Here is a 15,544-nt window from a genome sequence, read left to right on the forward strand (position 1 = left end):
TAATTTACAAAAATACAGGGTACCAAAATATATGACAAAAGATAAAGACAAAATATATAGAAACTAGAATATATTACTAGTGCCATTATAAATCAGTAAAAACCTTTTTTGAAAGCAACATGGCCAATTGTATTTGGAACCATGAAAATGTATATTCTCATTGTTAAAACTTTCTCCTAAGAACATAACAGAATAACAAATAACAAAACTGCAAAAAAATTTAAAAATTAAAAAAACATTTTAATAAAATAAAATTAAGAAACAACAAAACTGCAACAAGCACATACAGCATTAGCTATGAAAACTAAAAACGAGGGACGCCTGGGTGGCTCAGTTGGTTGGACGACTGCCTTCAGCTCAGGTCATGATCCTGGATTCCTGGGATCGAGTCCCGCATCGGGCTCCCAGCTCCACAGGGAGTCTGCTTCTCCCTCTGACCTTCTCCTCGCTCATGCTCTCTCTCGCTGTCTCTCTCTCAAATAAATAAATAAAATATTTAAAAAAAAAAAAAAAAGAAAAAAAGAAAACTAAAAACGAACCACAAACTCCTAAATTTTCAATAGGAGGTACAAAATCTGAATTTACCACTCTGGGAGTTAAAAGACCCCTAAGTCATGAGCTTGTCTTCAAAAGAGCTTAGAAACCAAAATGTACATATGAAAAGACTTCACCACAAGGCAGTAAGCGATAATTGCTAAGTAAGGGGTCCAGGCAACCCTAACTCGGGAGAGAAGGAAATCACTTCCCACTTCCCACTGAGCAATCAATAAAGAAGAAATGGAATTCATGCTGGCCTTGGAAGTGAGGGTAAGATTTTTCACTAGCAGAAAAGAAAGAGGACAGCAATTCAGATAAAAATAAAATAAAAATATTCTCCTCCACACGATACAGTAAAGAGACAGTCTGAGAGATATTACTATGTCTTTCTCAAAAAATAAAATAAAAATGGTTCCATGGACAAACAAGTTAGAGTAAGACTGTGATAGGGTCCAAGGTCAAAGCTTTTGTGCATGATCAGAACCAGGATTCAGAACGCTTGCACTGGCTTCCATGGAAAGGGAGGACTGAAGGTAGGATGTGGGAAGAGAGAAGATGAGAAAGTTGGTATAACAGACCAGGAGAGGAGATGGAGAATTGAGCTTTACATATGTGCACCACGAGCAGAGAGGAGTGGGCACAATAAGAAGTACTTAGCAGATAGAATCAGTTGACTAGGTGGTAGAATTGGCAACTGTCTGGATGTGGGAACCAAGGGAATCGGAGTCAAAATGACAAAAATGAAATGATGACATCAGAACTTCCATTTTGTTGACTTTTCATATACCACCATACGTAGAATAAGAAGGGAACCAGGTTTGGATTTGATGGTAAGGGAAGATACTAATTTGGTTGTGCGCATACTAAATTTGAAATTCCTAGGAGCCAATTAGTTGGAAATTTCCAGCAAGCAGTTAGAAATATAAGCCTGGAGTTTGAAGGGTGATGCATATGGCAGCTGCAGAGATGGAACCGAAGAAAACACTCCAGGAAACCAAGCCCGTTTGGACAAGAAAAAATGCAGAGCGACACCAGTCTCTAAAGAGTGCCCAGAGATGGAGGAGCCAGTGAAGGGAATGAAGAGAAATCAGGTGCCTGATGCCTTGGAAATGGAAAGGTAAGTGTGAGACTGGAAGAGATCTAGATGCGAGCATCCAATGCTCCAGGTTCAGCAATGATGATAAGGATTCCTGAGAGATCACTGGCGTGGCCACTAAAAGACCACGTGTGGCCCTATCCCTGACTTGCAAAGGCTTTGGTATAAATTAAGTAAGTATATTATAATGTCATGATGCTAATCAAGGAGTTGAAGTGTGATTGGAAGCTACACAACTAGAGACAGCATATAAGATATTTCTAAGCACAGGAGACATCTGGGTTTGACAGGTCAGAAAGAGCAAGGCAAGAATTTTTTAGATTGTGAGAGATTTGTGTCTCTGTAGGCTGAGGGATGAGGATAGAGACACCATTGGCAGAAGAAGTTATGTTAATGTCTGCCATGCAGCAGATCCTGTTCTAACCCATGCTGTTTAACCTGTAATCCTCAACACAATCCTATGAGCTAAGTATTAATATACCACTTATCACAGGGCACAATGAGGTACAGAGAGAGAGGCAGGGGCTCAAGGTCACATGGCTAGCAAAGGCTGAGCCAGGATTCAAAGGCAGGTTGACTGACTCCAGAGCCATAACTTAACCATGACATTACGCACCTTCAGGAGAGCACCATCTACTGCCCTAGCAGGAGAGAAGGGGAGCCTGGAGAGATGGGAGAGCACAAGCAAAGAATGCAGCTGAGCTCACTGCTAAGTCTCTCGGTGGGTAACAGGAGAAATGGACAAAACTGAAGGAGCAGGAAGGAGCAGGGTCACTGAGAGAAATCCATTAAAGACTGTGCGCTGTGTATCTGACCTAAGACAGACTCTGGCATGGAAAAGCAGGAACAAATACAGGTTGCATAAAGAAGGGATAAACAAATTGTCAAAGAGAAACTAAGATGTGTATTTTCAGTTTACGAGCCAATTGCAATAGCGCAGCAAAGAGAAGACCACACAAGACTCAAGTGGTAGGAATATGAGGAGCTATTATTGAATTTTTTAAACATTCTTGCATCTGTCGGGGCACCTGGGTGGCTCAGTGGGTTAAAGCCTCTGCCTTCGACTCAGTCAGGATCCCAGGGTCCTGGGATCAAGCCCCACATGGGGCTCTCTGCTCAGTAGGGAGCCTGCTTCCCTTCCTCCTCTCTGCCTGCCTTTCTGCCTATTTGTGATCTCTGTCTGTCAAATAAATAAATAAAAATCTTTAAAAAAAAAACTTCTTGCATCTTTCAAATTTTCTACAATGCTCAATGTATAGGAATGTATCACCCCTGCAGGAATAAATACTGAAGTTGCTAAAACACTGATGAGAACTTAAAAACTATAGCACTGATGGTGGAGAGGACAGATTGAAGAAATGTCTTAAGCAGGACCAGCACAATTTAGTGACAGCATTGATTTGACAGGTGAAGGGAAAGAGAAGTCAAGAGGGATATTAGGTTAGATGGCGAAACCATTTAACAAGATCTGGAATATGAGAAGAGGAATGAATTCTGGGTAATGGAAAAGAATGAGGTCATATTTATGCTGGCTGAGTTTGAAAGGACTGAGGACTAGAGTACCAGTTAAGTATATCCAGGTGGTAGGAGTAAAGAAGAAAAGTTTTATTACTATTTGGAAGAAATGGGCCTTAAAAGAGTGGTTAAAATAATAAGAGTTGATGACATCACAGTAGCTCCAAAGACAGGAAAAGTAGAGCACATCTATGTTTAAGGGTGAGACAAGTAAAGAGGGAAATAGAAATTCACCATTCAAACAGCACCACAATGACTGCTATAGGCAAACCCACCAGGAAATGCCAAAATTCATGGGCAAAATTGAAGGAGAAACAAGATATTCACATAGTCTCAAAGTTTCTCCCCCAAATATGTATTCACTGCAAATGGGAAAAATAGTAATTTCAGTGTGAAGGTAAGTGGCAGACACCATCTTTACCAACTGATCATGGCTATTCTGTCCAGTAATAAGACACGGCAACACCCTGTACCCTGAAATGATGTACCAAAAGGAACACAGCATCACTTCTGTGGAATTCTGGCCACAAATACCAAACTTTAATCTAGTCATCAGCTACACCCAAATTGAAGGACATTCTCTGACTGACCAGTACTCTTCAAAATGGTCAAGTCATTAGAGACAAGGAAAGACTAAAGAACGGTCACAGCTTAGCAGACAAAAAGGAGACAGAACAGCTGAAGGCAACATGTGATTCTGGAACCAAAAAAAAAAAAAAAAAAAAAAAAAGGCCAGTCGGAGGGAAACTGATGAAAGCTGAAAAAAAGCCTGTAGTTATTACCATTGTTCCAAAAGTAATGTCTATTTTTGATCATTGTGCAATGGTTATATATATATATGATGTTCCATTGTGGGAAGGGCCTATGAGAACTGCTTATTTTTATGACACTTCTAATAAGTCTACATTAGTTTCAAAATATAAACTTTCAAAAATGAGGAAGTAGCCTAGGAAAAGTTTAAAATGAACCCCTACCTCACACACTGTACTAATATGACATTCATCAGAATACTTTTTTAAGTAAAAACAAAAAATACTAGAAGAAAATGAGGGAAACACTTTTATAATCTCAGAGTACGACCCAGGAGGCATGAAAATCATACCATAGGGGCGCCTGGGTGTGCTCAGTGGGTTAAGCCTCTACCTTCAGCTCAGGTCATAATCTCAGGGTCCTGGGATCGAGCCCTGCATCAGGCTCTGCTCAGCGGGGAGCCTGCTTCCCCCTCTCCCTCTGCCTGCCTCTCTGCCTATTTGTGATCTCTCTCTCTCTCTATCTATGTCAAATAAATAAATAAACTTTTTAAAAAAGAAAACCATACCATAAATTAAAAGGCTGATACATTTCATTATTTCAACTTTTTTCAATCTGCATGGCAAAAAACATAAAAAACAACATCACTAGATAAAGAACAATACAGGAAAGAAAACTTCCAATTAATATCCCAAAAAGCTAATATCTCTAAAAGAAAAAGAAAAAAAAAATCTTACAAGTCAATTAAAAAAAAACCCAATCTGGTAGAAAAAAGGTCAAAAACTCTGAAGAAACAAAACATAGAAAAAGAAATACCAATGCATTTTTAATTATATGAAAAGATGAAACTTAAAACTATAAGTGGATACATGCTTTTCTTTTCATAATAGGTTGGCAAGTAGCAAAACATTAGACAAAACACTGTCTTGTTGAGGGTATAGGAAAATAGCCCATCTCATATGTTACTGATGGGAGTATAAACTGGTACCACATCTATGAAGATCTGCCACAGCCCTTAAGAATCTAACGCTTATACCTCTCTATCCAGCAATATGACTTCTGGGAATTTGTCCTTCAAAGATTCTCCTACATGGGTAGAAAACTCAAATCCAAGGATATTCACTGCAAAATTGTGTCTTATAACAAAGACAGGTCATAACCTATCAATAAAATCCCACTGATAAAAGACAGGTTAAATAAGCAAGGATATGTTTATATGAAGGAATACTATGAAGTCAGTAAAAAGGACACTAGTTCTAGCTGTATGATAGGATGTACTGTTAAGTGCACAAAGCAAGGCACAGAACTGTAAGCATGGTAAGTTACCTCCTGGGCAAACGATAGGTATATCCTTAACAGGCGTTGGTATTTTTAGGCTGATACTCGAAAACAAAAACAGAACAACAACAACAAAACAAGTAAATTATTTGCCTGAGGGGAGCCTTAGAGAAAGTACGCATTAGAGCCATTCCAGAATTCGTTTAAAACTTTTACCACCGTAGGAAGAGGCACAGAAGAAGCCAGTGAATTACAGAAAGAAATCGATGAAACCACATCAAGGGGAAGAAATATTGCCAGGAGAACAGGGTGACGGGAAATAGTGGCTAGAGATTCCCTAACTGTGGGGTGAAGTGTTAGGTTGTTCCTGAGAGGTTAACTCTGGTGGGGACTTGGGAACAGCCCTAACACTCCACCTCTGGGGGCATCTGGGTGGCTCAGTGGGTTAAGCCTCTGCCTGCGGCTCAAGTCATGATCTCAGGGTCCTGGGATCAGGCCCGCATCGGGCTCTCTGCTCATCAGGGAACCTGCTTCCTCCTCTCTCTCTGCCTGCCTCTCTGCCTAATTGTAATCTCTGTGTGTGTGTCAAATAAATAAATAAAACCTTTAAAAACAAAACACTCCAGCTCCAGAGTCAGACAGTGTCCACAGTAAAGGGGGGCAGTCAAGGCTTAGGAGAGCTGAGAAAGAAAGAGACTCACTACTAATACAGACAGAACTGACATACAAATCCACTTATTTATATCCAGGAGACAACACACCTGAATAGCATTGATGTTACTGCTGACAGGAAATGCCCTGGCCCTCTCATACCTACAGTCACACAAGAAGTTAAAAGAATGCCTGTTTAAGACAGCAAATAGATTCGTGGCTTGCAGGAGTTAGGTGGCGATGAAACGGTAGAGCACAGAGGATTTTTAGGGCAATAAAGCTCTTCTGGATGATACCACAATGGTACATACATGTCATTACACTGTTGTCCAAAACCCACAGAACCCACAAGACCAAGAGTGAGCCTGAATGTAAACTCTGGACTTCCAGTGCTAATGAAGAGTCCGCGCAGTTTCATCAATCACACGTGAGCCCCTCTGATGACACTGGGAGAGGCTGGTCATGTGTTGAGGGAAGGGGTATATGGGAAATCTCGGTACCTTCTGCTCAGTTTTGCTGTGAACCTAAAACTAATCTAAAAGTAAAGCCTATTTTGGGGCGCCTGGGTGGCTCAGTGTGTTAAAGCCTCTGCCTTCGGCTCAGGTCAGATCCCAGGGTCTTGGGATGGAGCCCTGCATCGGGCTCTCTCCTCATCGGGGAGCCTGCTTCCTCCTCTCTCTCTCTCCCTCTCTCTCTGCCTGCCTCTCTGCCCACATGTGATGTGTCAAATAAATAAATAAATAAAATCTTTTAAAATAAATAAATAAAATTTTAAAAAATAAAAATAAAGCCTATTTCAGAGTGGGGGCGTGGATGGCTCACCCCCAACACAGACGTCACTGAGGCTTCAGCATCTGATCGAGAACAAAATCAATCAGTCAATGCTTGGAATTCCCAGGATTTTCTTTCTCCTAAGAGTTTAAAAGTTTTAAAGTTATTTCTTCATTTATCCTTCACAACATTTACATACCTATGGTGGAACATAAACAGTATAAAATTGGGGAAAAAAGAGGCAATATTGGGAAAATGAGGCCATGTCTCAAGGTGAACCACTTGCAGAAATAGGACTGCAATTCCACTTTCCTTATTAATTATCCTGACTTTTTTAATGTATTAAGGCCATTTGGAAAGCAAATAATTAAAACTGCTAATCCATTGTCTGCTCTTGCGTATGTGTGTGTGTGTCTGTGTGGGTATATGTACATGCATAAAGAGACACACTTATAATCATGCACACACAGACACATACACACTCACTCATACATTTACACTTGAGGCAAAGAACCAGCTCTGTCAATGAAACCAAATTTAGGCATAATAATCTGTGGATAATAATAACAGTGCAAATGACCATGCAACTGTTACAAATAAAGAAACTCACATATGTCGTTGTAATTCAGAATTTGGAGTCTGAGGTAAGTGAGAAAGAACAAACTTAAAAAAAAAAATTACAAGTCAAATACACTTTTCACTGCATCCACTAAAAGGATTTAATTTAAAATGCAAACATCAGCATATTGGAAAGGGAAATGAGAAGCTAATAACATGCATTGACGTTTACATAAAATTAGTATGTAAAGTGAGAGATATGAACCTAATGATGAATATGAAGCAACCACTTGCATTTTAACAGACTAAGCAAAAATGTACTTGACAAAGAGGCCAATCTAAATGAATTTCCAGCTACTTCAACATTAAGTGCAGCTGCATGCTGTCAGAATTATAAACGAGGAAAAAAATGTTTAAACTGGATTTCTTTAAAAAAACACAGCCAATATGTGAACTTATTCAATCAGAAAAAAGCACTTTCTTTTTTCCAAAAAGTCATTTTTTTGAACATCAGAATTTTCAATAGGCAGTTGCTTCATATTGATTGGAGAGAAAAGTATTTGGAGGTAAATGAAAATATTAAGGTTTTTCTGGGAGTCGTAGCTGTAGCTGTCATTCCCAGAATTAAGTCAAGGTTAAAAACACCTGTTTTCAAGAATAATCTAATACCATAAAATTTCATTTAAAAGCCACTAAGAACACCCCACTTGGTATCTTATCAGTGGCAGTTATGAGCTTAAGCTCTGGCACCAGCCTTGCTGGGTTCAAATCCTAACTCTATCACTTCTTGCTGTGTGACTTTGAGCAGGTCACTTAACCACACTGCGCCTTGCTTTTCTCATCACAGTATAAGGATGGTCACCGTACCTAGCTCCTAGGGTCGCTGTGTGAGCTAAACATATTCATATATGCAAGACACATGCTCTGTGACTGTGAGCTGTCATTATTCTCCTCAGGAGGCAGTCTCTTAGAGCAGGCATTATATGGTGTTAAAAAAACCGACAAAGAAGATGGTAGCAAGCATGCCATGATGTTGCTGATCCTGTGTGTAGAGAACCATTGTTTCCCACCCCGCACACCCTCTCCCGGGTGGACGGGAACCATGGGAATATCTCCGGCCACTTCTCAGTAAAGACCCGCTCTGGGCGGAAAATTGATAGAAAGACACAGCCCCGCCCCTTCGATGCCGCACAAGTGACTCCAGAACAGAGTGAGAAGGCAAGCCCAGCTGCCTTCCAATGTGCTGGGAGATCTTGGCATATTTTGTTCTCTACTACCATCCGTCCTCAAAGGGATGGTTTGGTCACTGATCGTGCACCTGACTTTGCATTTCATCTTTATCCAGGCCCCTCAGAATAGCCCACCAAATGTTTTATTTATCCCGGTATTTTCCAAGGTCAAGAAAAGGGCAGAGCACAAAAATCAAAGCTAATGCAGAAAGATTTCATGTGCATTCTTCCCCTTTAATTTACTGAAAGTGCCAACATCTGAATAGAAGGAAAAAGGCCAAGTCTACAGGCATCTTGGCAGGGTGACGAGTCATTGAAAAGAGATGTGAATTCCCACATAATAAACACACCAAAGCCAGGCTCTCCACACCCTCTCAAGTCCTGTCATACTGTGACTGGACTGGCATCCCTGCCAAGGAATAAAGGGAAGGAAGAAAGACACAAGACTCCCTTCGCCTTGAATCACATACAAACCCTGGTTCCACAGAGGGACAAGAGGGTTTGCCTATGTGTGGTCAGGGCCGAGGAACCCCAAACTCCACGGGACCCTGAAAGGGATGCTTCCTGCTGCCTGCATGAGAGAGGGAAGACATGAGGTGCATGGCATTCCTCCAGGATCCAGAAAAACAACAGGCCCGGGCACATGTATGTGGAGTAAAGAGGAACTCAGGGTGAAGTCAGGCACTCCCCACACTCTAAGTTCCTTTCCCATGCTCCTCTGTGCTAGAGCTACTCCGTCATGACCCGAACACCTCCGACTTAGGAACTCCTACTCTCCAAAGAGGATGAGCCAACCTCATTTACACCTTGGCATGAATTCAACCCATTCTCTCTCTCCACATCATTTTACTCTACTTGTGATTTCTAAGATGATTAGAGCTTTCTGTGCCACTCAAATGGGGCTGGTTCTGAAGCGGTCTACATCCTCTGCTGGCACAAGACAGTAGGTCTCACCTGTGGACTCAAACAGTCCTCTTTCCACATGAAATGGCTAAAATAGATAGTTTTTCGACTTTGAAAAACAATACAGTGAACAGATTAAAGCCTTTATATCTTCAAATACCACAGAAAGACAACAATCCTTTGAATTTCAAAGGAAGCACCACCTTGGAAAGAAATGCCAGAAAACCTAATTTCTAGTCCAGTATCAACACACTCTCACCACACAACCACAGACGTGTCACTCGAAGTTTCTGGGCCTCAGTCTCCGGTGACAGAATTAATGGGTTCGATACCTATCTAAGGTTCCTTTCCACTCGGAAATTTCACAAACCATTCGTTATTTTCAGTTCAAGTAATTTCAGACACCATGACAGCAAAAGCTCATGTGAAATGAACTGAACAATGTAATTAAAGGGACTTTTAAAACGTATTAGGAGAATGACAAAAGGAACAGAGAATGCTTGAGAATTAAGACACTTTTTCCCTCAGTCTGTTCTCATAAGATGCCCGACCTAATACCATTAGTGTTTGTTTGTTTTTTTTTTTCTCTTTCCACACCACAGTATAGCCAAGTGAACTCCCAAATGTGTGAACAATCAGGATCACGGCCTCGGGCTGAATGCTGCCTCTGAGAGATCAATCGAGGGCAGGTGCCTAGAACAGGTGGAAAAAACGAGAACATATCCTTGAGAGTCCCTTGGGAGTGAGCGCTCACCTTCCACTAGTTGGTCCAGGCTGGAAATCTTCTTGAGCCCATCGATGGTGTAGATCGTCCTCACTCCCTGGGGCAAATTCACGTTATCCGATAGAGTTCGGGTCAAATCAGCCAGCAGGGCCTCAAAAGATCGGAAGCGGTCTGGGGAGATGGCATACACAATCCCTTTGAAGTATCTATCTCCGTTTCGATAGAAACGAACTTTCTTGGCCTTCTTCTCAGAGCTGAGGGTCTGCAGCGTGCGGGTTCGGTAGAAGCTGCAGTGGGCGCTGTGCGTTGGGCTGGGCAGCCCGTTCACCCGCGACCCTCTGCTGTATCTCTGAGCCTTATCCCGCTCGTCAAAGTGCTCCAGCTCCATGTCTCTGCCGAAGGACATGATGGAGTTAAAGTGGAACCTGGGAGGCACAGAAGGGGGGAAGAAAAAACAGAGACACATACTGATGTTATTTTAAGATCATGGTTTGAAAGGCTCAGCTCAAGAGCAGCTGGTGGAAATACTGCCGTAATTGATGGTATATTTAATGCGCGTGATCAAGTTGGAAGAGAAGGAAGAAGTAGAAGAGGCAGCTCTGTGCAAAGAGCCTATCAGTCAACCCCAGTTTAGTTAGAAACAGCTCCTATGTAGGGACCACCAACCCCTCTCGGGCTCTGAACAGCTGTTACTTCCAAGTCACAGCAAACCTTTCCAAGTCGTATTAGCCCTATTTACAGATGAAGAAAACAAGGCATGAAAAAACTTCTCCAAGTCATACCATGGAGAAATGCTTGAACCAAGACCTCCCACCCAGGTTTGCTTGACTCCAAAGTCCAGACCTCCCTACAGTGTGCTCACTCTGGTGGCAGATGGAATATAAGCTTTCATATTACCATAGGGCTGATGATAGGACGGGGTGGTGGGCCAGGAACCAGAAGGAGGGGGTCAGCATTTAACAGATTAAAAGCCGTTCACGAAGTTTTGTGCTCCCCCTTGCCAGATGGAGAGCCAACTGAATCAATCCCCAGGTTCCACCAACTTAAGACTTTCCAACATATTCACATACTCGATAACAGCTTTTTTAAAAATGATTTCACCATAACTCATTTGCTTACATTTCGTGCCTCGGATAAGCTGGGTTAAAAAAAGCAGAAAAAGGTTGCGGAGGAAGAAGAAAAAGAACAGAAGGGATAAAAGTTACTTTTGGGGATGGCTCTGCCTTTCCTTCCACTCTATTTTCATGGCTGAGGGAACTGAGACTTTAGAGATGTTGATCAAGTACATTTCTCAAGGTTAGTACAGTATCAAGTTTGGATCAACATCTTTAAAGCCTCGCTTCTTCAACTAACATAGGAACGCCAGGCATATCTACCTCTTAATTAATATTAAGTGTGAATACATGAAGCACTGGAGAGAGTGTCAAGCATGTATTAAGTATTAATGTTTTTTATTATAAGATCTGCTTTCTCTTCTTAACTCTGTCACAGAAAGAACTAGTAGGAATTGAATCTCCCCCTTCTGGTAAGGAAAGCTCCTTGGGAGTCTGCTGGTTTTCATCTCACGACCCTTCTGACAGATATGCTTGCTCCCCACGGTCCCCACTGGACTTTCTATAGAGCCCTGTCATCAGCAAGCTGCCTGTGGGATCAATGCATCCTTGCTAAGGGGTTAGGTGAGAAAGGCTTGTGATGTTGACCCTTGCAGGGGATCCAGATTTTAACAGGTCAATCTAGAAAGCATTCAAAGGAAAGAAGTTTTGATGACAAAATTTCCGGCATGGTGAAATACAATATAAGCGAAACAGAAAATATGGGGCAAGAACCTTATGAGTGCTCCCCAAATCCCACCACACAGATGATGCTGCCTTTCTGAAAGTCAGTCCAAACTAACCAAAAGTACTGCCAAGCCTCCCTGACCTTTCCTTGACCCCCAGTAGACTAACCTCTGATCCATTCAGAATGGCTCAAAGTTCATGTTTAAAAGCACTGCTAGAGATTGTGTACTCCTGAAATGAAATGGAAGAAGTTAGAGTTTATTGAATGTCTATGGCATGCCTGACACTATTATTCAGCAATCAATTGTGTAATATGCTAACAATTCCCTTCTAACCCTCACAACAATCCAGTGAGGTCAGTAATAATATTATGACTGAAGACAAGTACGGGATAGAGGCAGGGTCCCAGAGTCATAATTGAGGGAGCTGGGATTTGAAAATACGTTGACTCTGACTCTGAAGCTGGAGCTCCCATCTTTCTGCCTCATGTGCTTTGTCTTAGAGGCCAGACTCCCGGAGACCCTCCCTAGACCCCTTCCCCCATAAAAATAGGGGTTTTTAAAGCCCTGACTCTTAACCAGACCTGTGACCTTGAGGAGGCCACTTAACTGAGGAAGGCTTCCTCTGCAAACAGAGGGGACTGTGGTCACCAGGCCAGGCCAATTAAGATCTTCACCTGCTCATCATTCTATTGCTGACCCCGGGGTGCGGGGGGGGCACCTCAAACCTGGACTGATTATTAGTTCAGTGTATTTTCTTTCCTCCAAGCATGAAAACTACCTCATGTCTCTTAATAACTCATAATAGCCTAAATTTGTATTTTCCAGAAAAAGTGATACCATATGTAGGTAGATAGGAACTAGTTTCATTGATTTTGAAGTTGGATAACTTCAAAACAGTGATCCAGTTCCTCAGGCAGCTACTAACTGAATAACAGAACCAGTATTTTACCCATGGTATCATTGCTCCCACCTTTTTTTCTTAATCTCCTCCTAACGTGAGCTCTTTTGTCTTCTAAAAGGGGTGTGGGTCACTAAGCTCTTCAAACTTCACATATTACGAAGGCCAGGTTGGCTTTTGAAGCTTCTGTTTTATTTTTAAAGGCAGTAAGCTATCTTCCAACCTGAGGGGTTTCCTCTCAAATCTACATGAACCAAGGGACAACAGGCAGGACCATAGCAAAGGATGGCACAACCGTGTCAGCAGAGAGTGCCCATGTAGTGTGAAGGGGCTTTTATCGAGTCACAATTTGCAAAAGGCAAATAATGTAGCAACTGTTGGCATTCCCTAGAGAAATCAGGCTTCTGGAACCAAGAGTTCTACCCCCAAAGCGGGGGGTGGGAGTACAATTTTACAATAGACAAAAGTTGATTTTGTTTTATTTGTGTATTTCCTCAAACTTAATCATATGTTCAACCAGGACAAGCACATCTCTGACTTCCCTTCACTGAGCCTGCCCAAAAGTAAGTAATGATGCTGGGGACAAAGAAAAACCACACTCAAAGTGAAATCGTTTTCAAGGCTACGGCTACCACTAAAGGAATGTCAAAAACCACACTACACATCCTAATGTTCCATAATTATGTGCAACATCAAAATAGGTGTTCCTTTTCTTGCCTTGGCTGGCTCAGCTCTCCAGTTGGCTTAGTCACGTATTTGAACCACCAGCTCCTAAAGAAGATTCCCTGGGCTTCTACAGGTTCTTGCTTTCTGCACAGGAAATAGATGGCTAAGCGCCTGAGCACATGGGTGTCATGGTACGAAGAAGGTAACCAAAGGGCCAGAGCCACAGAGATCACAGGCGCTTGAGAGGGGAAGAAGGGGGCCTGGCTCCCGTCTGAGATCTTCCTATAAACACTGCCATGCCAAGAAATCAGCATCCTCAATTGTCTTCTGTGGGATTTCTCACCATTTTGAGGAACCTCTGTGTTCATCCTTCTCTAGATAAGGATATGAGTTCCTGTTTCAGAGATCTACACACACACACACACACACCCCAAAATATTATCTGGCATAAAGGTTACGACATCTAAACAGACGCTGGACCTGTAAGTCCCCAGGGATATTTTACCAGTGGGACTAGGATGCAAGTGCATGGGCAGGCGTGGACTAAGAGGCGTGCACACACACCTTCAGAGTGCATGTACCACCGTGGACACAGACATCACAGGATGTGTGTCAATCTTTTATAATGTGCCTACATATAACCCCTCTTAAAATCCCTTCTGACCCGCCTTCATGTGGCATTTCATACTTAAAAGACTGTCCTACTTTCCTTTCCAGCGGAAAGGCGATATATTTAGGAACATTCACAAAGCATATTGACGGAACACCTTGCAGTGTGGCCGCTCACCGCGTGTGCACCATAACCTGGACACACACTCACAGGTGCGGAGAGAGGGAGCCGGTTTGAATGAAACCTTTCATTTGCTCCATCTCTTACAAGCATTGGCTTTCCAAATCCAGCAGTGATTCCGCGCAAACCTGGTTTTCAAAAGCAGCCTCTTTTGTGGGGCAATGCAGGGCTGTGCATGCGCTCCCACTAGGAGGAAAATGCCATTTCCTCTCCGCATGCTTTTAGCACTGCAGGTACTAATTTGTACATGAGGCAGCCTCGCTGTCCCTGAAGGAACTTGAGACCCTGCAAATGTACTTGCAACACCCACACTGCAGCCACCCACCACGCACAGATCGCCCCATCTTCAAGCACACCACCCTCCCGGGCACTTGAGAAAGCACACACACAATAAGAGGCCTGGCCCGGCCACTCCTTCTAGGCGCAGACTTGGTCCTCCCTCCGCGGCCAGTTCTGACAATGACAAACACCTCGCCCAGCTCCTCCGCCCTGGCTCTCCATCTCCACTAACAACGTGGCGAAAAGCCTGGCGGAGAGGGTTGGGGGGACAAGCACTATTCCCCGTTTTAAGCCCGGTGGCACCAGACAAAAGAGGCAGATGCCAGCAGCCCGGGAGCCGCCCGTACACACCGCCCCCGGCCGAGGCCAGTCTGGCCACCGCAGGGCAGCGCCTTTCGAGGAACGGCGGGCAGGGTGGCGGCGGCGCCGGGCCAAGGGGGGCGCCCGCCCCGCCCTGCACGTCCCGGGCTTCCTCGGCGCCCCACGGCGGCGGGAGCAGAGGACGCTGCGAGTCCCCCGGCAGGGACCCGCCCGGGCCGGCCCTGCCCGCAGCTCCCTTCCCCAGCGAAGGCAAACCACGCACCGGTCCGCGGAAAGACGCTGCCGGGGGTCTTTGTGGCCGCGCTCGGGGCCGCCTCCTGGTGCTGTCCTCACCGGGCTGGGCGCGGCCGGGGCTGCGGGGCTGCGGGGCGGCGGCGGGGCCGGGGCTGGGCTGCAGCAGCTGGGGAGCGCGGGCGTCTCAGCTGCAGCCGCTAGTGCAGGGATGCGCCTCTGCCGGTTCTCATTGAAATGCGGCGCTTCGCACAGCCTCACTCCAGCCTCTCTCCGGAGGAGGGCGGCGGCGGCGGGCGCGCTCCCTTTTCTTGTGGCTCACTCTCACACGCCCTCCCCGCTCCCTCCTTCTCCTCCTCCGCGTGCGCGCTCCGGAGCCCCCGCCCTTCTTGGCAGGGCGCACCTACCACGGCTGCGCCGGGGGTCCTCCTCCTCCTCCCCCACGCCCTCTCCGACCGCAGCGACCTCGGTGCGGCTGGCCTGAACAAACCCCCCAAACTCCCCATTCCTCAGGAGTGATTGTCTGGAGATAAGGCAAGATCGGATGGGGGCCTGGGGACAGCGGAA

At 44.3% G+C, this 15,544-nt stretch overlaps 1 protein-coding gene across 5 annotated transcripts in view; it reads right to left on the reverse strand.

Moving 5' to 3' along the window:
- The window catches only part of DCLK1 (doublecortin like kinase 1), a 349,188-nt gene extending 333,863 nt beyond the window's left edge, over nucleotides 1-15,325 (reverse strand). For all 5 annotated transcript variants that reach the window (XM_059378351.1, XM_059378350.1, XM_059378354.1 and 2 more), the window contains exons 1-2: nucleotides 15,009-15,325; nucleotides 10,043-10,437 (exon numbers count right to left, since the gene is read on the reverse strand). In XM_059378351.1, coding sequence (XP_059234334.1) covers nucleotides 10,043-10,418 — 376 coding nt within the window. In that variant the 5' untranslated portion in view covers nucleotides 10,419-10,437; nucleotides 15,009-15,325. The remainder of the gene's footprint in view (nucleotides 1-10,042; nucleotides 10,438-15,008) is intronic.
- Nucleotides 15,326-15,544: the final 219 nt, after the last annotated feature.

This window comes from Mustela nigripes, chromosome 15 (assembly GCF_022355385.1).
Source record: "Mustela nigripes isolate SB6536 chromosome 15, MUSNIG.SB6536, whole genome shotgun sequence".
NCBI lineage: Eukaryota > Metazoa > Chordata > Mammalia > Carnivora > Mustelidae > Mustela > Mustela nigripes.